Below are 22,991 nucleotides of genomic sequence, written 5' to 3'. Positions count from 1 at the left end.
TAACAATAATATTAGAAAATATAAAATTGAGCCACTCATATATTACGATTTTAAAGTTTAATAACTATACTGTAAAAATATGAAGGGGAAAGTTCAAATAAAACCCCTGTGGTTTCACTAATTTTCAGATAAAGGACTGTGGTTTACTTTTTGTCAAAACGAGGACTGAGGTTTCGCACATTTAATAATGCTATTAAAACTATCTTTAACGACCTGGAAATGAAAATTTTTAAGAATTAAAGTTGTTCAATGTCATATTTTCTATGGAACTACATTTTCGATTTTAGAAAATCATCTTTTTTGGAACTTTCTCTCTCTAAACATTAACTTTCTCTCTCTTTACCAAACATCATCTAAATAATCTCGAAATAAAAAAGTTGAAGAATTAAAGTTGCTTAGAATATTAGTAGTTCTTAAAATATGTCATTTTTGAAGTTGTTAAGGGTGATTTTAATAGTATCAATCGAAAAAGCCCTTATTTTGCTAAAGTTGAAAACCTCAATCATCGTTTTTGACAAAAAGTAAACCACAGACCTTTATTTGAAAATTAGTGAAACCACGAGGGTTTTATTTGAACTTTACCCAAATATGAATGTATTCACGAGGGTAATTTACTCACAACATTGTGAATAAGATAGAGGGCAGATATGTCATTAAGCCCTTAAGAGTAACAAGTACTATAGCACTCTCTCCCTCCCTCTCTCTCTCTCTCTCTCTGTTTCACAAGCTCATATTCTCTTCTCTTTGTATTTTCCAAAAACCACAACCATTATTATCTCCAAAATCTACATTCAATTCCATCCATTTACTTCCCCAAATATGAATTCAATTCCTTCTGTTTAGTCCTTTTCAATCTTACCTGGACCATCTAATTTAATGCTCTCCTGTTCCTATCTCTAATTACTTTATAACCTCTTCTCGATTTATCGCTCGGTGTTTCCATGGCGGAAATCTTTCAAAACTTCGACGATGGAAATAGCAAAAAAAATGTTAGCCGAGAAGAAATTCAATCTGCCATTGCTAAAGCTGTTGAACTTAGAGCTTTACATGCTGCTTTGATTCATGGAAATAAGAACAGTCCTTCTGCAAATCTTAATTTCTCTTCTTCTTCCCCTCTTTCTCACTCTGTTTCTCAGTTCACTGCTCAGGATTACCCCGTTTTTACTCCGGTGAGTTTCTCTTTCTCTTTCTCTTTTATTCATTTGGTTTTTTTTTTACTTTTTTGAAGAAATTTTTGGTTTCTTTTTTGTTTTATTCATAATTTTTGCTTCTAGATTAAGAAAATAAGAATTACAGCTGTTAATTTCTCACCTATGTTGTACGGAAATTCAGAAGTTTTTTTTTTTCCGGTGTTTCGTGTCGATTTCGGAAACGGAAAATAGTACAGTCCGGTGCATTTCAGTAAACATTGAAAATAGAACATGCGCTCATGCGCTTCTGGTTTAGAAACCTTTTCTTTTTTCTAGCAAACACAGTTCAATTCTAATTCCAACTGTAATTTTAGCTATTCGAACTTCCTTTTCAGCTAATTTTTTTTTTTTTTTTTTTTTTTTTAATTGGTGTTAACTTGCTCGGATTGGATCGGGATCTGTATACAAGATTGGATACGAAAGAAGGGGAAAGAGACATATATAGAATTGCTCGGATGAGAGATAGGAAGGCGCGAGATCTCGGAAAAGTTAAATGTGTGAAGTATGTGGACCAGAAAGTCCTAGTTGGAGATAAGGATATCAAGGAACGATGGAGGTCCTATTTTGATGACTTATTTAATGGAGATCGCCAACAAGATGTTGGAGATATAAGTATCCATCACGATATGATAAATCATGAATGCCTGCGGAGAATTCAAAAGGGTGAAGTCAAAATGGCGTTAAGTAAGATGAAGTTGAAGAAAGCAGTAGAACCTGATGGCATCCCTATTGAGATTTGGAGATGTTTGGGAGAAAGAGGAATCGAATGGTTGACGATGTTCTTCAACAAAATTTGGAGAAACAATAAGATGCCATCAGAATGGAGGAAAAGTACCTTAATCCCTTTGTATAAGAACAAAGGCGATGTCCAAGATTGTGCCAACTATCGGGGAATCAAATTAATGAGTCACACTATGAAACTTTGGGAGCGAGTGATTGAACAAAGGCTAAGGAGGACGGTGAAGATCTCGGAAAACCAGTTTGGCTTTATGCCGGGAAGATCAACTATGGAAGCCATCCATCTAATGAGACAATTAATGGAGCACTATCGAAATAAGAAGAAAGACTTGCATATGGTTTTCATTGACTTGGAGAAAGCATATGATAAGGTACCAAGGGAAGTACTTTGGTGGGCCTTGATAAGGAAAGGCATTTCGCGGAAATATATTGACATCATAAAGGACATGTATGAGGGAGTATGCACGAGTGTACGTACTAGTGTTGGGAAGACTGAAGAGTTTCCTATTACGATTGGAGTGCATCAAGGTTCCGCACTAAGCCCATTTCTTTTTGCCATCGTTATGGATGAACTAACAAGTTCACTTCAAGATGGTATACCATGGTGCATGCTGTTTGCAGATGATATTGTGTTGGTTGAGGAGACGAAAGAAGGAGTGGAGATGAAGTTGGAACTATGGAGGCAAACTCTAGAATCTAGAGGCTTTAAGTTGAGTCGAAGTAAGACAGAATATTTGGAGTGTAAGTTTAGCGGCCGTAGGAGTAGGGAGGCAGGGACAATCATCCTAGATGGGAGAGTTGTTCAGGCCTCGGATTGCTTCCGGTATTTAGGATCTATTATCCAAACGGATGGAGAAGTAGATGGAGATGTTGCTCATAGGATTAAAGCTGGTTGGTCGAAGTGGAAGAGTGCTACGGGTTTCCTTTGTGATCCCGGCATGCCTAATAGATTGAAGGGAAAATTCTACCGGACGGCAATTAGACCAGCATTGTTATATGGTACGGAGTGTTGGGCAGTGAAACACTGCCACATCCATAAGATGTCGGTGGCGGAGATGCGTATGTTGAGATGGATGTGTGGTCACACGAGAAAGGACCGGGTGCGTAATGAAATAATTAGGACAAAAGTAGGGGTCACATCTATTGAGAATAAAATGAGAGAAAACCGACTAAGGTGGTTTGGCCATGTGAGACGTAGAGCGCTTGATGCGCCGGTTAGGAGAACCGAAGAGTGGCAAAGGGATGTAGTGGTGAGGGGTAGGGGAAGACCTAAGCAAACTTGGAGGAGGGTGATCGAGAGTGATATGAGTTTATTGGGAATTGAGGAAAATATGGTAGTGGATAGGACGGAGTGGAGGGAGCGAATCTGTGTCGCTGACACGACTTGATTTTCACGGTTTTATATGATGGTTCATGTTAGCCGACCCCGAATCATTTCGGGACTAAGGCTTTGTTGTTGTTGTTGTTGGTGTTAACTTGCATTCAGCATTTTAATATCGAATAAAGTAGAGATAAGGTGTAAAAATACCTAAAAAAGTTTAGGGTCCCGAACAATATTACCTCTTATGTTGGTATTCAAGAATAATTTTACCTTAGCGATAAATTGAGTTAATTTGAGAAATAATTCATAAATCTTATTATCTACACTTCATATATATGTTATTTTATTACTAATTAGTCACGGATAACAAACATATGATTAGATGTGGAAAAAAAAATTTAAAAAATATACTGTATTTTGTACGAATTGGACAAAAAATTTCAAATATTTCACCGAATTTAAAAATATTAATCTCTAATCCAATTATTAAATCTGAAAAAGTATGAATTTTATTTTTTGAAACAACAGAAATGCAATTAGTGTAGAATAAGAAACAAAACGTGTGTTGTATGTTGTATAATAATGTCTAAAATTGATCCAACTGGACAACGTTAGGGGTAAAATTGCTTTTTCTTTTTGTCAATGTTAGGGGTATAATTACACAATTTTAGATGTTAGGGATAAAATTGCTCCTAATTGTAAACATTAGAGGTATTTTTACATTTTATCCCAATAAATTACTATGGTTATTGAATTTTACTTATTTGCACAAACCAATAAATTTCAAAATTAATATAAAACCACTCAATTTTACACAACTAAATTTTAACTAACGTTTCAAAATGGAAATCTCGAGAATTAAAATTGTTTAGAATCACATTTACTATTAAACTACATTTTTTATTTCCATAGATATTATATTAATCTCTGACACAAACTGTCAGGAATTGAACACTCGATCGTTTGATTCAAGAGACTCTGATACCATGTCATGAAACCGTTTTAATTAAAAGTTCAACCTGATAGTTAAAGGTTAATCATATATCTTATATTAATGTCTGATATTAATATAAATTGCTTAAAATATTACGAGAAAATAGTATCCCAAGTAGTAAGACTCAGATTCTTGGAATTTTTATTTTGATATCATTAACCATCATTTCGAGTCATTGATTGATTGAAGTTTAGTAGCCATAATATTAAAAAATATAAAGTTAAATATTTTTATATTATATTTTAAAATTTAGTACTCATACTATATAATAAACTATTAAAGTTCAGTGAACATATAATTTAGCCTTTTAATATATAGTGCCTATATTTTTAATTTTACATATTTTTCTCATGGTTTTGTTTTTTCTATTTTTTTTTTTTTTTTAAATAACGCTTCTCGGCCATAGAACATAGAATTATAGATAAAATCATGTGGATTTCATAAATCATATAACACGAAAACTCATTTTCACACTTTTTTTTTGATAGGTTGATTGAAGGAATTAAAAAAATAAGAAAATTAAAAAAAAATACACACAGAATTTCATATCATCATTTATGATTATGACATTTGTGTTTAGGAATTTTTTTATGAACATTTATTTGTAATAAATCACTTAATAAATTATGGGTAGTTGCTGTCTTGGCATATTCTGAATTCATTATTATTCTATGAATAAATCCAAAAACTCAAGTCTTGTAATTTACGAGATATTAAGAGTTTCCTCTGTTCTTTGCTTCTGTATTACTCTTATGTTTGTTTCAAGATTCTCAAGTACCAAGAACAATTCTTTTTAACAATTGAATCGGATCTGATATTGATTAAACAAGTTTAATATCTCGAAAAGAAATTACAAGCTAACTCAAATACAATATTTGCTTGATGATTCGATTACTTTGATTACATCCACTAGTGTTCATTTCAATAACTTCTTAATCAATCCCGAATCATTTCCATGTATCCTAACACTTAGGGGGTGTTTGGTAGCTACATTTCCTTCTCCTTTTTGTCTTTCATTTTAAAAATTAGAGATTTAAGTGTTCGATTAAACACTTTCTGTTTGCATTCATAGCTGAAAAGTAGTTTTTTTACAAAAGCATGGAATCATGCTTTATAAAAAAAGTAGCCTTTTCAAACAGCAAACCGTAACAGCAAAAAGTAGGTGATGTCGTAATGTCGAATCACCACGCCTTGATACCTATAAAACAGAACACCGTCAGATAGGGAGCCGGTGACCGGCGAACCCTCTACGAAGCTTAAGTCAATATGTGAAAATGAGACTTAAGAAATGGACTATCAGTTGTAATGTGTAGAGTATAGTAATTTGAGTTTCAACTCATGCACACGTGTCAGCAATATATTAGTCTGGAACCTAAATTCCCTCTTTAAATGAGCTTACCATGTTTCTGAGGTCCGAAACCTTATTTCACAAATGGACCCTTTTGGGGACCCAAGATGGGCCGCCCCAACGGGTAAGTTATGGGCTTTACAGAGGCCCATCTGATATTATTCACTATATCGGTAGGTAAAACAAACAGACCCTTAATCGTGTGCGTTTCTAAACCTCCAAATGATATCTTTTGGTACACAATCTTCAAACTCTTTCTTGTTTCTAACAAGAATTTGACCCGAATTTCGAGTCATTTTCAACGATTTCTTTATTATATTTTGCAATTTTATTCAATCTTTTTCCATCCTAATTCATACTTATTCACATTTGGTATTGCATTTTTATTTTTAAACAGAGTTATGAAGATGAAACATTACCAGGAGTACCAAAATCAAGAACATTATCAGAAACTTGGTCTGATTATGGAATGGAATTCGGAAACAGCTACGGAACTGTTTTATCCGATTTTAAGAAGGAGAAGAAAGGAACCCAATGTTGTGTAGATGAAGATGAAAAATCCGTTACAGGTTCTTGTGGAAACAACAACAACATTACACTTCTTCACACTTCCAATTCCCCCGGAACAGAATTTTACAAATCCAGCAGAAGAACAAGCTTGACAGATTTCAAATCGGAATCCGAAAATGTTCCCAAAAACAGCAGGAGTTCCAACATTGTTGTTCCATGGACAGATTCACATTCTTCTCTCAAACCCCAGCAGAGAACAAAAGGAATGATTTCAAGGTTGTTCCCAAAGCTACGGAAGAAGCAGCAGAAGAACGAGAGCTCGTTTTCGCCTATTCGAATAGAATCAGAAGATTTCGGGGTGCTTTCAATTGAAACCCTGAAGAGGGAATTATCAGAAGCAAATGAGAATAGAGATGCAGCATTGATGGAGGTATCCGAGATGAAATCTTCGCTAGGCGAATTAAGGCGAAAGCTCGAGTTTCTGGAGAATCATTGTGAGGAATTGAAGAAGGATTTAAAACAAGCTAAAGCTGCAACTCTTAGAGGGGACCGAAAAGGCGAAAACCTGATGCCGGTAACCGAAGAAGTAATGGTAGAAGGGTTTTTACAGATAGTTTCAGAAGCAAGATTATCAGTGAAACAATTCTGTAAGATTCTTGTAGGACAAATTGAAGATTCAGATTCCATTCTGATAGAGAATCTGAATCTTTTACTTCAACCTTACAAGCTCAATCTCACTTCAAGATACTCAAAGGTAACACTTTATCATTTAGAAGCAATAATAAACCAAACCCTTTATCAGGATTTCGAGAATCCGGTGTTCCAGAAGAACGGCTCACCGAAGAATCTAGACCCTCAGCTCGATCGCCAAGCGCAATTCGCGTCGTTTGTCGGACTCCGGAACTTGAGTTGGAATGAAGTTTTAAGGAAAGGGACTAAGTATTACAGTGAAGAGTTCAGTAAGTTTTGTGATCAGAAAATGAGTTGTATAATTACAACATTGAATTGGACCCGACCCTGGCCGGAACAGTTACTTCAGGCGTTTTTTGTTGCTGCTAAATGCATTTGGTTGTTGCATTTGCTTGCGTTTTCATTCAATCCGAATTTGGGGATTTTGAGAGTTGAAGATAATAGGAACTTTGATGCTAATTATATGGAAGATATGTTCGGTGATAGACAAAGATCGACTGGTCCGAGCCGGGTTAAGATCATGGTAATGCCTGGGTTTTATGTTCAGGACAGGGTTTTGAGATGTAAGGTTCTTTGCAGGTTTAAGTCTGTAGCTTGATTGATTAACATTTTTCATTTTGAGTAATTAGTGGTAATTATGAACATTTTTATTTGGTAAATAAATGTCCGGACGGGATTTTTATTGGAAATTCTAATGCTAAAAAAAGCAGATTTTTGCTCCGAATAATGTTGTTTTTGAGAAAAATTCTCTAAAATGCTCATATTCGGGTTATCAGAGGATGTAAAAAGTCAATGTTCGAAATATCGGTGTTAAAATTAAATTGGCGATTATATCACTCAATTCAGTGACAAATATCAGCATCTGACACGCTTGACATTTGACATCGGTGTTGCAAATATAGCTATTCACATGTTCAGGTAACCAGCTTGCCCATGTCCACATCCGATGGACTGACTTGGGCAAGAAAAATTGACAATAGATTTGATCAAGTCCAGACCCACCAAATCCTGTCTATTTCTAGACAGGGATGGATTCAGAGGGGGTGTTTGGGCATCCATTAATTGCCGAAAAATGCTGAAAATTCTATGTAAACTGTGTATGGAGTTTTAATTTTTTAGGTAAAAAAACTTGAAATATATCAATTTAGCATCCATAAATCGCGATAGTTCACTACAAGTATCCAGTGAATCATGAACCCGTCACTGTTTTTAGGAATAGATAAAGATCAATCGGTCTGAGCCGGGTTAAGATCATGGTAATGCCAGCCAGGGTTTTATCATAGGACGTAAAAGCCGATGTTTTGAAGTAAAAAAAAAAAAAAAACAATGATTATATCACCGAATGCAATGATAGACATTAGCATCTTACATGTTTGATTGACACCGTCTTTTAAACACCGATGTTAGTTGATTAAACAACTGTTGTAACTCACACTGAAATGGTAAAAAAAAAAAAAAAACAGATTTTAACCGACCTTATTTAAGAAACTTCCATTGGAAAGGAAAAATCTCAACAAAAACTGGGTTGGGGATTAGGTGAAGTTGATTTGGAAGGATTCAGCTTTCACATGAAGTGATGTAATTATACTTATTATGATATACTGTACTAAATTAGTGCATGCAAATTCACACCTTTCCGATTCAGCTTTCTCTTTATACTAGTTTTTGGCCCGTACAATTCACGGATTCATCTTAATATATAAATATTAACAAAAATATGATCTAATAATTACAATTAATGATATAAAGGTGTTATATAAATTAAATATTATTATTTTATTTTCATATTTACTTTAAATAATTTTTTTATAGATAAATATAATAATATAATTAAAATTAATATATTATATTTTTTATCAGTAAAAAGGGAGGAAGTGACAGTTCAGCTTCATCGTTACTGTTTTATATTATATACATATATGCAGAGAATTAGAGAGATTTTTGGGATTAATTTAAATTCTGTAGAACTCTTAGATATAGTACGGATAAAATAATCTTTTTATAGATAAATACAATAATATAATTAAAATTAATATATTATATATAGATATTATATTTTTTATCAGTAAAAAAGGAGGAAGTGACACCTCAGCTCCATCGTTACTGTTTTATATTATATATATATAGATAGATTTTTTTAATACAAAATTTTATTAAATTTTAATGGTCTGAAAAAGATTTTGATAAAGATTTTGTAAGGGGCTCTCAAAACGTTTAAGGCAACAATATAGAGTCAAAAACAAAGTAAGCATAGCCTAACCCGATTTCTTTATATGCATTGATAAATATATGAAATCTATGTTACATGTAATAACCATAAACAAAGAGAAAATAAAAAGAGTTTGTTTCATGAGCACTTTAATTTAGGTGTCAATTTGGTAGATTTAGTTCTATTATATATATAAAAACTGAAACAAAAACCATGTCAAGAATGTTTTTATATTATTATTATTATTATTATTTTAAATAGAAGAAAATGTTCTCTTTGCAAAAACTGGAGAATTTATTCAACCATTTAATAACAATAATAAAAAGAATTAAAATTCTTTAAAATATGCTACAACAATAAAAGAAAAAATCATAAATTATGAATATCAATGAAAAATTAATGGAAAGTGAATTTTATTATAATTATATCTCTTTCATCTTCTTCTACTTCACCTTTCTATCTATTCATTCATTTCTCTTTTTAATTGTTCTTTTCTACATTATTATTTTTCTCATTATGTGTTTTAATTTTTTTTTTGTAAATTCTTACCATCCATGTTTCTGGATTTTAGGTTTTCAAAATTCTTTCTTTCTTGGGTCAATTACATGAATATCATAATTAACTATAAAATTACAATTAAGTCATATTACCAAACTTAATTCTTAATATGTCATTATTTTCTATATATTATGATTTTACACCATAATTTAAAAATTCTAGACTCCAATTCATATATCATAAACCCTAAAAAATATATTCTAGACTTCTAATTTATAAATTCTAATCCTTAAAATATATTAAAAATACTGATTTTACTAGTTTGATATAATCCAAAATTATGACTTGATATAGTTGTAAATAATTTCTAAAAGATGAAATTTCTATGTAATTTTCTCTTCTATCCTTTGGGTACAATAGTTCTGAATAATCTTTTTTATAAAGACCGGGCCTATTGAGGCCAAGGAGCCTAGATGGGCCTGATTCATCACAAAACAAAATAGCCTGGATGGGCCTGATTCATCACAAAATATACTTTCACCATAAGAAATGGAAAAATTTAATTCATCGAACAAAATTGTTTGATATACCATTATCTGGACCCAAAAGACGTTATAAAAATCTACAAGAATAGATGTAGCTTTAATTTCTTTAATTAAGTAAATGATGAATTTGATACAAGTGATAATACAACTATGACATAAAGATGCTCGAGTCTTTGAAGTTGATTAACTAATTATACATGTACAATTCTTTTGTGAAACTAAAAAATGAGAAGTGTACACTGAATGGAAGTCGCTTCGATTTGTTCAACCTCGTCCTAGTACAATAAATCTTCCCATCAGGGCTTGGTGGCAGAAACCGATGGCTGGTTTCTTTAAGTGTAATGTCGATGGTGCAATCTTTTAAGGCAGCGAATATGTGTGGTGTAGGAGCTGTGGTTCACGATGAATTTGGAATTTTTCAGACTTGCGGCAGCAATATTATCCAAAGGGTTCTCAATCCTAAGTTTGTTGAAGTTCTTGCCCTTCGTGCTAGCCTTCTTCGGATGGTTTCTCTTAATGTGAAGTAAGCTAAATTTGAAACATATACTAAGATCATTGCTGATGGTGTGAATTCTACCAACATAAACATCTCTGACTTCGGTGCTCTTATTCAAGACTATAGAAATATTCACCTTGGTAATATATACTTTTCAATTTCTTATGTTTCTTGATTAGCGAATGGTACTGGCTATCTTGTTGTTAAGCATGCTCGTTCCAATGCTAATAACTTTTTTTTTTATTAATAATATACCTTTTTGACTGGTTGATATAATTGCTAAAGATGTTAATCCTGATTGATTAATATATTCTCTTTTCCTTAAAAAAAAAAAATAGAGATAAGAGATGTTAGTTTCAATAAATTTAACACAAATTGATTTTTGGGCTAATTATAAATATAGTCCAATTAAAAGGGTCCATTTACATATCTAATACACTTTGCTTTCATCTCATCAAATTAGACACTTTCATCCCATTTGGACAAGAATACCCTTATTTCAATTCATCTTCTTCCTCGGATTCTCAACGTCTTCTTTATCATCCCAAACCGACGAAAAGACGGTGGTTTATAAAGAGAAGAGATTATGTTTCGTGCAACCTTTGAAGAATTAGTGTCTGCGGAAGAGAAAGCTCAAAAAATGATAAAAAAATCTAACAGTTGAGCTGCTGCGATGTCGCATCTGCAACAAGAATTGTCGCATTTGTGACGAAATACAACAACTCTTGTTGCATTTGTGACGAAATGCGACAACAATGGAGGAAAATAGAGGAAATTGAAACGATATTGTTACAGATGAAGAAAGAGACAAGACCAACGAGAAAAGCAGACGTATAAGCTAAAAACATACCATTTCTACGGGAAATTAAACATAATATTTCAATAATCTCAAAAATCGCTAACGATTGGTATCAGAAATTGAAGAAGATAAACCGAAGAAGAAGTTGAAACGAAAGAGAAGAAGAATAAAAAACAGAAGAACCAGAAGCGGAAACAGGTGGATCGATCGAAAAGAACTAAGGGTAATTTTGTCCAAAGTGGATGAAAGTGTCTAATTTAGTGAGATGAAAGCAAAGTGAGTCTCAGATATGTAAATTAACTCTTTTAGTTGAACTAGATTTGTAATTAACCCTTGATTTTTTCATTCAAAATGTATTTTTTAAAAATTTATCACATTTTTCAATATTAATTTATTTCCCTCCAACCTTTCAAAAAAAAACAAAAAATTCCCTCTAAAATCAATAAAAAATATACATTTATAGGATTATTTTATTTATTTCCTAAAAAAGAAAGGGACTACATTACCAATACCATTCTCCAAAAATGGGCAGCTGACTTCCATTCCTCTACCCCTCTCTCTCTCTCTCTCTGCTACTTTCTCTCACCTATCAACAATGGCATCATCTTCATCTTCAAAACCACACATAATAATGTTCCCATTCATGGCGCAAGGTCACATCATCCCTTTCGTAGCATTAGCTCTTCATATCCACCGAACTAAATCCTACAAAATCACCTTCATCAATACCCCTCTCAACATCAAAAAACTCGCCGCCTCTTTCCCTTCCGATTCCAATTCCAATTCCCCAATCCATCTCCGTGAAATCCCTTTCAACAGCGCCGATCACGGCCTCCCGGAAAACACCGAGAACACCGATGTCCTTTCTTACCCTCTAATTATCCGTCTCCTCCATGCTTCAACCACTCTCGAGCCTGCTTTCCGTGACCTAATTCGTGAAATCGCCGATCAGGAAACGGAATCTCCGGTTTGTATTATTGCCGACATTTTCTTCGGGTGGACTGCGACTGTCGCTAAAGAATTGGGGGTTTTTCATGCTGTGTTCAGTGGCGCTGGTGGGTTTGGATTGGCTGTTTATTACTCTGTTTGGTTAAGTCTTCCTCATCGGAACAGTGATTCCGATGAGTTTAGGGTTGGGGGTTTTGATAAAGCTTTGAACTTTGACATTACCCAGTTGCCGTTGAGTATTTCTGAGGCGGATGGGACTGATTCTTGGTCTGTTTTTCAGAGAAAGAATCTTCCAGCTTGGGTTGATTCAAATGGGGTTTTGTTTAACACTGTGGAGGAGTTTGATCATCTGGGTTTATCATATTTCCGGCGAAAACTCGGCCGGCCGGCTTGGGCAATAGGCCCAGTTCTGCTATCAACTGAAAACAGAGCAAAAACAGGTAAAATCTCATCAGAAGAATGCACAGAATGGTTAGATAAAAAACCCCCAAATTCAGTACTTTATGTCTCATTTGGATCACACAACACAATTTCATCATCTCAAATGATGCAATTAGCAATGGGATTAGAGGCAAGTGACAAGAATTTCATATGGGTAATTAGGCCACCAATTGGGTTTGACATAAACTCAAAATTCAGATCAGAACAATGGCTGCCAGAGGGATTTGAGGAGAGAATCAGGGAATCAAAGAAGGGTTTTTTAGTGCAAAAATGGGCACCCCAATTGGAGATTTTGTCACATAAATCAATTAGTGCATTTTTGAGCCATTGTGGGTGGAATTCTGTGTTGGAATCACTAAGTAATGGTGTGCCATTGATTGGTTGGGCTATGGCTGGTGAGCAATTTTTTAATGTTAAGTTTTTGGAAGAAGAATTGGGGGTTTGTGTGGAATTGGCTAGAGGAAAGACTTGTGAAGTTAGGTATGAAAATGTAGTGGAAAAGATTGAATTGGTGATGAATGAGACTGAAAAAAGTATGGAAATGAGAAGGAAAGCTTGTGAGATTAAGGAAATGATAGAAAATGCAATGAGAGATGATGATGGGTTTAAGGGTTCTTCTTTGAATTCATTGGATGAGTTTTTCCAAGAAGTAATTCTCTATGGGAAAAAAGATCGTTCGCTCTAGAATTTTAATAAAGTCTCGATCTTAATTTGATTAGTCAAGATTCAAGTGATCACTACTGGCTTAAGTGGATTAAGAGAAGAATCGGGTTTGGCGGGAGGAAATGGCATAAGCCAAAGTTGGATCACTGGAGTTTAGGCAAGTGGGTACGAGACAAAAAGGTTTTGAGATGCGTTTTCCTTCTAGTAGGCACACTCGGATGCATTTGTATTTTGATTTCTAAAATTTATTACTATATAGTAGACATTCTTGTATTGAATATATTGCTAATTTATACTTATTAACGTTTCGTTTCGTTGTATATTACTTGCGATTTTTTTTTACTTGCAATTAAATTGGTAAGGGAAGGCTTGCCCCCAATACACCCTTGTGGTGGGACCCCTCCCCGGACCCTCGCTCAGCGGGGACGCGTAATGCGACCGGGCCGCCATTTTTTTTTTTTTTTTATGTCATTTAAGAGGTTTATTAATATGTTCATTTTTATATAATATTTTGTATTTTAAATACATCCAACGTTAAGTTTATTTTATTATAACTAGATCAATGAATTGTAAAACTATAAAATTTAAGATTTAAAGTTCTCCAAAATTAATGATTTTTATTTTAAATAATTAAAAACACAAACCGGAGTCAAATTGGGTCTCGGACTGATCTTGATTTTTATCGGATTATTAAAGATTAATAAACTCGGCATCATCTAAACCGAAAACCTGACCAATTTTCAGTCCGGTCCAGACTAACAACATTGGTCTATGGTATGGTAGAAATTAAATGTTTTTTTTTCAATGAAATTAAATATGTATGGAAAAGAAGATATTTATCAATTGTCATGTAATAACTTGTCCTAATCGAATAAGACTAGTGAGACTAAGTCTTTTTTTTGAAAAAAAAAATACAACCTTTTGTTTTTTGTTATCTTTTTATATTATTTTCCACTCTATTTTCAGCTCGACATTGCCATGTAAATGAAGTTAGTAGTAATCATGATTAATTAGGGTATCATAATCATGATTACGAGTATTAGAATCATGATTAATTAGAGTAAATTATACTCATGGCTACTGTTTACTCGTTTTTACATGTGTGATCAGTCAACTTCAAAATGTGAGATAAAAACAACTAAATTTTGCATTTTTTTTAACTTAAAAGTGATTGCCACCGTAGATTATTCATTGACTCCACAATCCATTTTATCTTATCAGGGCGGAGTCAATTCAAAGCTTGGGAGCCGAAGCCCCCGGCCATCGGCTCCGCTTTTGAGTATCATTAGTTTTTTTTCCATCTAGTCCTCCGGATATTGTTTTATATTTAAACGATGTAGTATTATTTCAATGGGTGAAGATAATTGAGTTGGTTTAAGAGCTTTATTCTAAGGTGAAGGGTCATTGGTTCAATCTCCTTCAAACTTCATTTTTTTTAAATAAAACTTTATTTTTCCAAATACGCTCTTTATTAATATAACACTTTTGAACTTATTTTTATTATATCTTTTTTTTAAATTTATTATATCTCTTTTTTATAAAAAAAACAAAAAATCAAATTCTTACTTTTGAGACTCAAATAACTTAATTTCTAAATTAAATTTTATAAAAATTATAAATAATTTACAGCTAAAAATAAAAGAAGTGTAAAAATGTTATAATTTTTAGCCAACGTACCAAAATCACAAAGTTATAACGTGCTGGATGCTAAAAATCTTTGTACAACCCTAACGGATTGGACTTCGAAAAATTACTCGCAACAATAAAGCTAAAATTAGCCGAGTATAAATTCCTGACTCCGCCACTGTATCTCATCCTCATTAATTTCCACTATCTCTATTTTACCTATCTTTCTCTCTTATTTCTCACTGTTCACCTCTCCAATTCCCTTTATTTTCATGAAAAAAGAGATATCTCAGTTGAAATACAAGAAATCAGAAGGGAAATAATTGTTGATGCAAATTGGACTTCCAATCTTAGTGTGAGTTTAACCTTTCTATCAATAGATTTGAGAGATGAATAGTGATAGAAAGAAGAGAGAGAGAAAGAAAGTGTAAAATAGGGATGGTGAAAATATGTGGTTACAGTTGCTTTACGGCGAATTTGATAGTTACGATCAATATATGTTTCAACTATTGTTTATGTTTTGATATGCCTTTAATGGCTCTTTTTGCTTTAAGTAGTCATTTTCTTGTCTTAGTGGACTATGTATTAGACTTAGTCTATATATATGCGAGGTTTTATTCCTTGCTAGTTTCATATTGTACTTGCAATTTTACTACTTAATGAAATATTAGCATTACTAAAAAAAATAAAAATAAAAAAGTGGTTATGTGTTCAAAATGGAGTCAACAGTTATAATGGTTGGTCAATGGTCGGGTTTTTTTTATATAAAAAGTGCAAAATTCAATAATTTTTTTTTTTTTATATACGCTATTAAAAGCTGAATAATTATACTATGAAAACAAGCAAATTCAATTGTCATCAGTATAATGTTTCTTAATTAATCAAGGTAAATTATACTGATAACAATTCATTTTATAATAAGGAATAATAATAAAAATATCCCTAATCTTGGCTTGACAATTAAGAGCAATTTTTCTCGTAACGTTATAAATAGTATAATTTTAGCCCTAACTGTAGCAAGTTTAGCGAATTGTGGGCATTATTAAAAAGTACAAATATTATTTATGTTTTACACCAGTTGTATACGAAAATTTGTTTTGTTTTCTTCTTTTGCTATTTCTTTTACATTTTTTTTAAGTTCATAATAAATTTAGAGATGAAATATATTTAACCTCAAAGAGATATTTGGATTTTAATTTTTTTTGTCCAATACTTACAGAGTGCGGGATACTTTTCATTTTATTTCCCACGTGAATACATATATTTATGATTTGTTAGAAAAGTAATGAGTGATAACAATGTCATGTGCAGTGGAAATAACATGATTAATTATTAGGACAAAATTCCATTTATAATGTCTAAAATCAATATTAGAGATAAAATTACAAGTTTCTCAAAAAAAAAAAAAAAAGATAAAATTACATTAATTATGATATTAAAGGTAAAATAATTCTTGACTGTCGAATCGAAACTAAGAAAAGGTTTGTACATTATCCCTAATAAATATCTAAATCAATATTGTTTACCAAAGAACTCTTATGATTTAATATATTTCAGTTTCAATTCCATTTTGACTGATTTTAAATTGATTTAATTTTAAGCAGATGATTTTGAATTTTAACACATACTTCTATAAATCTAATTGACAAAAAAGTACTGAAACTCATAAGTCTCGTTTTGTTCAGATTCTTATCATATGTTTTACGCGTAAAAATTTACAAATTTTTATCGAATTTAAAGATATTCACCTCAAACTTACTTTGAAATCGCAAAAACAGAAAACCTTTATTTTTTGAACAAAATAATATTCAACAGATACAGAACAGGAGAACAAAATATTTAAAACTTTGATTGATATGTGAAATTGATTTTTGCTCACTTTAGACTCTTCGTAAAATTATACTCCCTCCATTCCCTTATATAAATCATTTTAACAAGTTAGTTTTTTCCTCAAATATAAGTCATTCTAGTTTTCCGAAAAGTTTTAGTTTAGTTTTTTGGTCTAACCATGAATATGCCAAGGTTTATTCTCCAACCATGATATGAGAAAAAAAAAAAAAAAAGTTAACCAATAATACCCTAGAATGACTTATGTAAAGGAATGGAGGGAGTAAATGTAAAGAAATAATAATTGTATCAATCGTTTCATATCAGTTGAGTTATCTCTGTAAAATCGTGTTATTATATAAGAAATGGCCACCCTTTAATATCCATATGATATGAATGTAAAGAAATAATAATTGTATCAATCGTTTCATATCAGTCGAGTTATCTCGGTAAAATCGTGTTATTATATAAGAAATGGCCACTCTTTAATATCCATATGACATCATTACTTAATAGGAGAACAGAATACAAGTTTTGACATGTCCACTAAATTTTTTTTCAAGCATATATTAATTCCATTCCATGGAAAAATACAACATGAAAACATAGGGAGAAAAATACACGTCACCTCTCATTTTTGCTAACCTGATATATGATTAGTTAGCATAATGTCTATTCCTGCTAAACAGCTTTGATCTTCCTGTACAAACGTGCCATTTCATATTTTAGCAAGTACAACTATGCCATATATATATACAAGGAAAAAACATTTCAAGGCACCCAATCTTTTCGATTTTTGTTGATCGAGTCACTCTGTCTTTTAATTTGACACTTTGAGACTCTGAATAATCATAATTGCACACATTATGCCCCTTATGATTAGAAAAATCAGTTTTGAACATAAAACTCGATTAACAAAACGTTATTCATTTCATTTGAATTTAAAATTTACATTTTCAATAGTTCGAAAGCCCTTATTTTAAACTCTAGAAAAATTTCATACGCTGACGAAATGAACAACGCGCTTTTAACTGAATTAAATGTTCACGGTTAACTAATTTAGCAAGAGGAGGCTCAACTAATGTGATTATAATGATCGATGGCTCAACGTGTCAAAAGATCAGGGACTCAATCAATGAAAATCGAAAGACCATGAGATTAAAGATGTTTCTTTTTTTCAAAAAAAAAAAAAAAAAAAAAACCTCAAATATCAAGGGATGAGAACAATACATCAAGATGCAGCTGAATCTTCTGACTCGCTCCACCAAAAGCTAACAGAGAAACTTGTAGTTAGAGATCGGACATAGTGCCACCATTTTGGTGGAATGTAAAGCATTTCACCTTCTTCTAAAATGCAGTCCAAGAACTCCAAGTTGCGCACCATTGGAAATTCTTTCTCATCTATGTTGTCTAGATCAACCTTCAAAAAGAATGTCAATCCAGAAAACAGTCTAACCAGACCAAACATACTCAGAACGAGCATTTAGTAAAAGATACCACATGCATGCAGTGACGGATCCACGATTCACAAACAGATGATGTTTGGGATGCTTTCTGATGATCTAGTGGCGCTCAATTGATATATTTTGGGTGCTTTTGCAGAAACTTAACCCCCTCCTAGCCCCCTTTTGGATCCGTCACTACACGAATGTATGCAAATAAAAGCGACTTCTGTAGGTAAATTACGACTGTAGTCAGTGAGGACAGGGGGTCATGGAGGGTCTCTGTTGACCCTCTGACTCGAAATTTCCGCTTCTAAATGCATAATTTCAGTCGAAAATTTCACTATATTCAGAATCTGGAGCAAATTTGGTATCACTTACAGAATCTGTGACTGAAATACCCGTCCTGATGCTAAGTCCTAAAAAGTCTGTAATTTTTAACATATTTTTCATCTATTGACCCCCTGACTATTTTGTTCAGGCTCCGGCACTGACTCTAGTAGCCGTAGGATAAAGAAAAGGCAAGTTTAAGCACTATTCAAAAGAAGCACATACCTGACTGGAATTGCATAGCATGGTTTCACTGTGCGGATAAAGTTCTGATGATAATGAAGCAGGGTAAAGCCTGATGTACTTTTTGCCAACAACCTGAGAATAAATTATTGTCTCTATTTAAATATGTAAACCAGGAACGTCTCAGAAAGCATGCTCACATATGTATGTTTATAACTTGATCTACTTGCATAGACATGAAGAGTTTAAGCTAGCAGATTCAGAAGAAATGTTCCAGAATAATTATCAAAGCACACTCGGTTCATCATTTACCAATATAGCAATATCTAATATACTTCAAAACGTTTTAAAGATACTATTGGTGCCATCCGGTTTCCGGAAGGCATATTTCCAAGTATAATATATTTGCACCTCAAATAGGCGAAAATTTGGCAACACAAGAATTTTCCCTCTACAAGCAACAAAATCTATCCACTTCCCAATAATGGGATGTTTACTTTTACTCATGCAAGAACCATTACTTCCAAAATATAAATATGCATGATCATAAATAAAATACAAACCAAGGCACACAAATGCTATTCTGCTAATCGACTAACCCAACAATACTCGAGCTAACATTCTAGCTATATATTGTCATTTTTACTTCTACTTGAATTAGGAAGTTGTTCTGATGTTCCATACATGTTACCACATAGCTGAAATTCATCGATGCCAAACAGGAATTCCACCATTAATCCAAATCTTTTGAAACACATTTTTCCACAATTAATAATACCATATAAACCTCGTCACTGAATTTCAACTTAAACTAGAGGCCTTAAAAACCCATAACAATGATAGATAGGATTTAAAAATGGTTAAAGATAGAGCAATTAACTAGCCAAAATACCAAGAATTAAGTGTATAGCAAGCAGCCAAAGGTAATTTCTATATGAAAATGCATGCAAGAGCACAATGTCCCCAAATTGATTTTCACTCTCTTGGTTGTAAATAACTCTCAGGCAACCTCTGTTGATTATGCGACTGCTGTGCACTGTCATATACCAAATCAATTTTCCATTTACTAAAACTGTAAAACATCAAATTTCACATTTACATTGATACCCGAAAGAGATTACATGAGAAAGCACACAATATCACCCGCACACATGCAAACAAGACAGTGCACCTTCCAAACAATGTCGGAGGAACACATATTAATACAGAATCGAGACAAAATTTAGGAGCAGGTACATATCCTGGATTCGTGTATCATGGTATCACTACTCATTGCATAAGTACATATTAATACCTGAGCAAGTATATTATGATGTGGATCATGGTGCAATGGTGTAACTGTCCCAGCTGGACCAAACCAAGCATTGATAGGTCTGAGCTCCCCACCTCCAATAGAACAATAGTCGGGAATGCAAATGTCATTCCGTAGCTCATTTATCTGCCATTTAAAAATAAAGTATAACATGAATAGCTGGGAGACTCTGGCATACTGCTCTATCGGAATGTTCATTTTGGGAATATGGTATAAATTACTAAAACACACCTGATCAAACAATGGATGCTGAGCAAGATAGGTGGGGACTGTAACAGAAGAATCATTTGAGCGAACCCTCTCAAGAAATTGGGAAAATGTTATAAGCTCTTGCTTCCACTCTTGGCATAAATAGTTTTTCCCAACCTGCAAAAGGGCCTTTTCCATTAGATAGTTGATAGGATATCAGAATTCAGAGAGTTTAGGAAATCTAGCTTCAGATAGAAACCTTCTACAAGACAATTACCCTCTCTGTCTCACCGAAGACTTGGATTACATAGGACAACATCCGAATCTCCACTTCTAGAAACCATCACCTTATCTTTCAAGTTCCAGCTTCACTGGGTTTTTTTTTTCAATATTTTAAAATTTTCTGAATATAGCTCCATGATGCTTTAAGCGTAATTTGTCCGCAACTCTTGCAGTTATAATTAATTAAAAATGAGGAACAAGTAAAATAAATAAATTTAGAAATTGCAACGAAAATGGGTATCTAAGGCTGATAAAACTTTGTCCGTGTTATTTTATTTCACTTGATTTCAAGCATAACTGGAGTAGCATTATTCTTGCTAAAATTTTATCATAAGAGGTGGAAAAGTAATCACCTCTACTGGAACAGTACGATCACCAGCAACCCTTTTCAGATAATCCAAGTCATTCCACCTAGTGCTGGCAGGCCAATGGGCCATACAATCACTAATTATAACTGGAGAATGAGGTAAGAAATGCTCACGCAGAAATGCCTCCAAAGAAAGAGTAGATCTCTTCACCACAATCTTACAAGATAAGGACTTCACAGGTAAAATACGAAGTGCCTGCCAAATTGAAAACCAATACAAAAGATAAACAAATAGAACAAGAATAAATTTTGTTCACATGTAATTGGCTAACAAAGTATCCTATTTGAGAATATTTGTATATAATTGCACAGATATGTTCCTTAATAGAAGAATCACAGAATTCTACATTTCTCAAATATCAGAGGAAACAAATTCTACAAGTTTTATGGATTCATTTTCAAGTGCTCAATCTGTCAAGGACCTCTAGGCCTATTTGAGAATATTTGCATATAATTGCACACTTAAAGTGATCTGTTCCTCAATGGAAGAATCACAGAGTTCTACATTTCTCAAATATCAGAAGAAAGAACTTCTATAAGTTTATGGATTCATTTTCAAGTGTTCAATCTGTCAACAAACTCGAGGAACTATTTGTAGTCTTCGATCAAACAGAACCTTGATAAACCTAAAGCCAAGTTTTGTCAAAATTGGAATTCAATTTTACATGTATCTGTATTTTTGGGGTTCTAAACGCAATCAAATCCATAAACCATTACTATGTCAAATGAACAGCAGAATATACAGAGAATTGGAGACAAACCTCACCTCCGCCTTATCAAACTCCATTTTCTCAACCAATTTACGCTTAGAACCTTGAGTCCGGCCATTGATTCCCCTCGCCTTCGCCGATGTAACTTCAACAGCAGAGTCCAAATCCTTCCTCAGCAACATTCCCCCCATGATCAATCCCATATCCAAAACCCTAAGCGCCTCGCTGAACTCGGCATTCCCGAAATGGAACTGCGCCACATACAGGCACGCCATTGAATACGCATCCCGCCAAACAGGGAGAACAGAATGCCAAGGACCGGAATGGAGCTGCTCCCAAGCCATATCACGAGCCGTCTCCGCCGCACGGGAGTCGCCGGAGGCGGCAAGTGTAGCCATGCTGACGTAAGCATAGCCGCCGTGGAACAAAATGGATTGGAGGATGTTGGAAGATTCAGCATCTAGGATTGGAGTTGAGAAGCGATCGGCACCGGCGTCGGCGACGGTGGACATGGGTCCCGGCGAAAGGTGACTGTACTGAAGAAAAAGGTAAAGAGAGAAAGAGAGTGATGGTATATTCTGAATGATTAGGTGGCCTTGTGTAATCATTGGGCGGTTGATATAAAGTGAGGAGGAAGATATTTTAATAAGATATTTTTGTTTTAAGGATATTTTTACATGATTTTTTTGTTAAACAAAACCCAAAAATAAAACATGAAAATGGAAATTTGATGGTCAAATAACCACCATTTTTTTTTTCTCAAACAGCTATTTTAGAATTTTATCAAAAACTTTGTATCTCGTGTTTAGTATTAAAAGGTAAAAAGCAGTTTCGAAAAATAAAAAAAAACGAACATTAAATCATGCTAACTAAAAAATGACACAAACATGGTTAAATAAATCCATTAAAATCTTGTCGTCTTCTAAAATTGAACCATAAAAAGTAAATTATTGCTTTTGGGATTGGACTGAACGAAAGTAACAAATCATGGACCTAGTCTATGACCAAGTTAAGGGAATGTATTAATGATGTTGATAATTTTGTCATAATATCAGACAAACACAAAAGCATTGGTCATGCTGTGAATTTGGTATTTCCAAATGCAATACATGAAGGTTGTTATCAATATTTGAAAATGATGTGATGACCAAATTCCAGTCTATTAAGAAAACAACAAAGTAATATTGGTGAGCTCTAAAGCTTATCGCATCTCTAATTTTGAAGAGACATCCTTGAAACTTCATGAAATACACCCCCATACGCTGCATATTTAGAGGAAGCTCGAATCTAAAAGTGGCAGCACGCACACTTTTCTACTCGTCAGTACAACATC

The 22,991-nt window shown here is 33.4% G+C and overlaps 3 protein-coding genes across 4 annotated transcripts; 2 read left to right on the top strand and 1 right to left on the bottom strand.

The window, feature by feature from the left end:
* The first annotated feature begins 714 nt into the window (after positions 1-714).
* On the top strand, positions 715-7,512 carry LOC136222394 (IRK-interacting protein). The gene is made up of 2 exons (XM_066010125.1): positions 715-1,169; positions 5,989-7,512. Exons 1-2 carry the CDS (start codon positions 942-944, stop codon positions 7,387-7,389), a joined length of 1,629 nt encoding a protein of 542 aa, XP_065866197.1. The 5' UTR covers positions 715-941; the 3' UTR covers positions 7,390-7,512.
* Positions 7,513-11,880: 4,368 nt separating this feature from the next.
* LOC136222385 (UDP-glycosyltransferase 92A1) lies at positions 11,881-13,715 on the top strand. The gene has a single exon (XM_066010105.1). It carries the CDS (start codon positions 11,934-11,936, stop codon positions 13,410-13,412), a length of 1,479 nt encoding a protein of 492 aa, XP_065866177.1. The 5' UTR covers positions 11,881-11,933; the 3' UTR covers positions 13,413-13,715.
* A 3,533-nt stretch (positions 13,716-17,248) lies between these two features.
* On the bottom strand, positions 17,249-22,260 carry LOC136222373 (lysine-specific demethylase JMJ30). 2 transcript variants are annotated; one of them, XM_066010084.1, is made up of 7 exons: positions 21,715-22,260; positions 20,935-21,144; positions 20,342-20,476; positions 20,093-20,236; positions 18,841-18,933; positions 18,074-18,263; positions 17,249-17,543 (listed from the first exon to the last, which is right to left on the bottom strand). In XM_066010084.1, exons 1-6 carry the CDS (start codon positions 22,168-22,170, stop codon positions 18,075-18,077), a joined length of 1,227 nt encoding a protein of 408 aa, XP_065866156.1. In that variant the 5' UTR covers positions 22,171-22,260; the 3' UTR covers positions 17,249-17,543; position 18,074. The 2 variants fall into 2 exon arrangements, with proteins under 2 accessions (XP_065866156.1, XP_065866164.1); XM_066010092.1 differs by lacking the exon at positions 17,249-17,543 and having other exon boundaries at positions 18,111-18,253.
* Between the last annotated feature and the right edge of the window lie 731 nt (positions 22,261-22,991).

The sequence above is a fragment of the Euphorbia lathyris genome, chromosome 1, assembly GCF_963576675.1.
Source record: "Euphorbia lathyris chromosome 1, ddEupLath1.1, whole genome shotgun sequence".
In the NCBI taxonomy this organism is placed as follows: Eukaryota; Viridiplantae; Streptophyta; class Magnoliopsida; order Malpighiales; family Euphorbiaceae; genus Euphorbia; species Euphorbia lathyris.
This window is presented reverse-complemented; position numbering and strand designations above follow the sequence as displayed.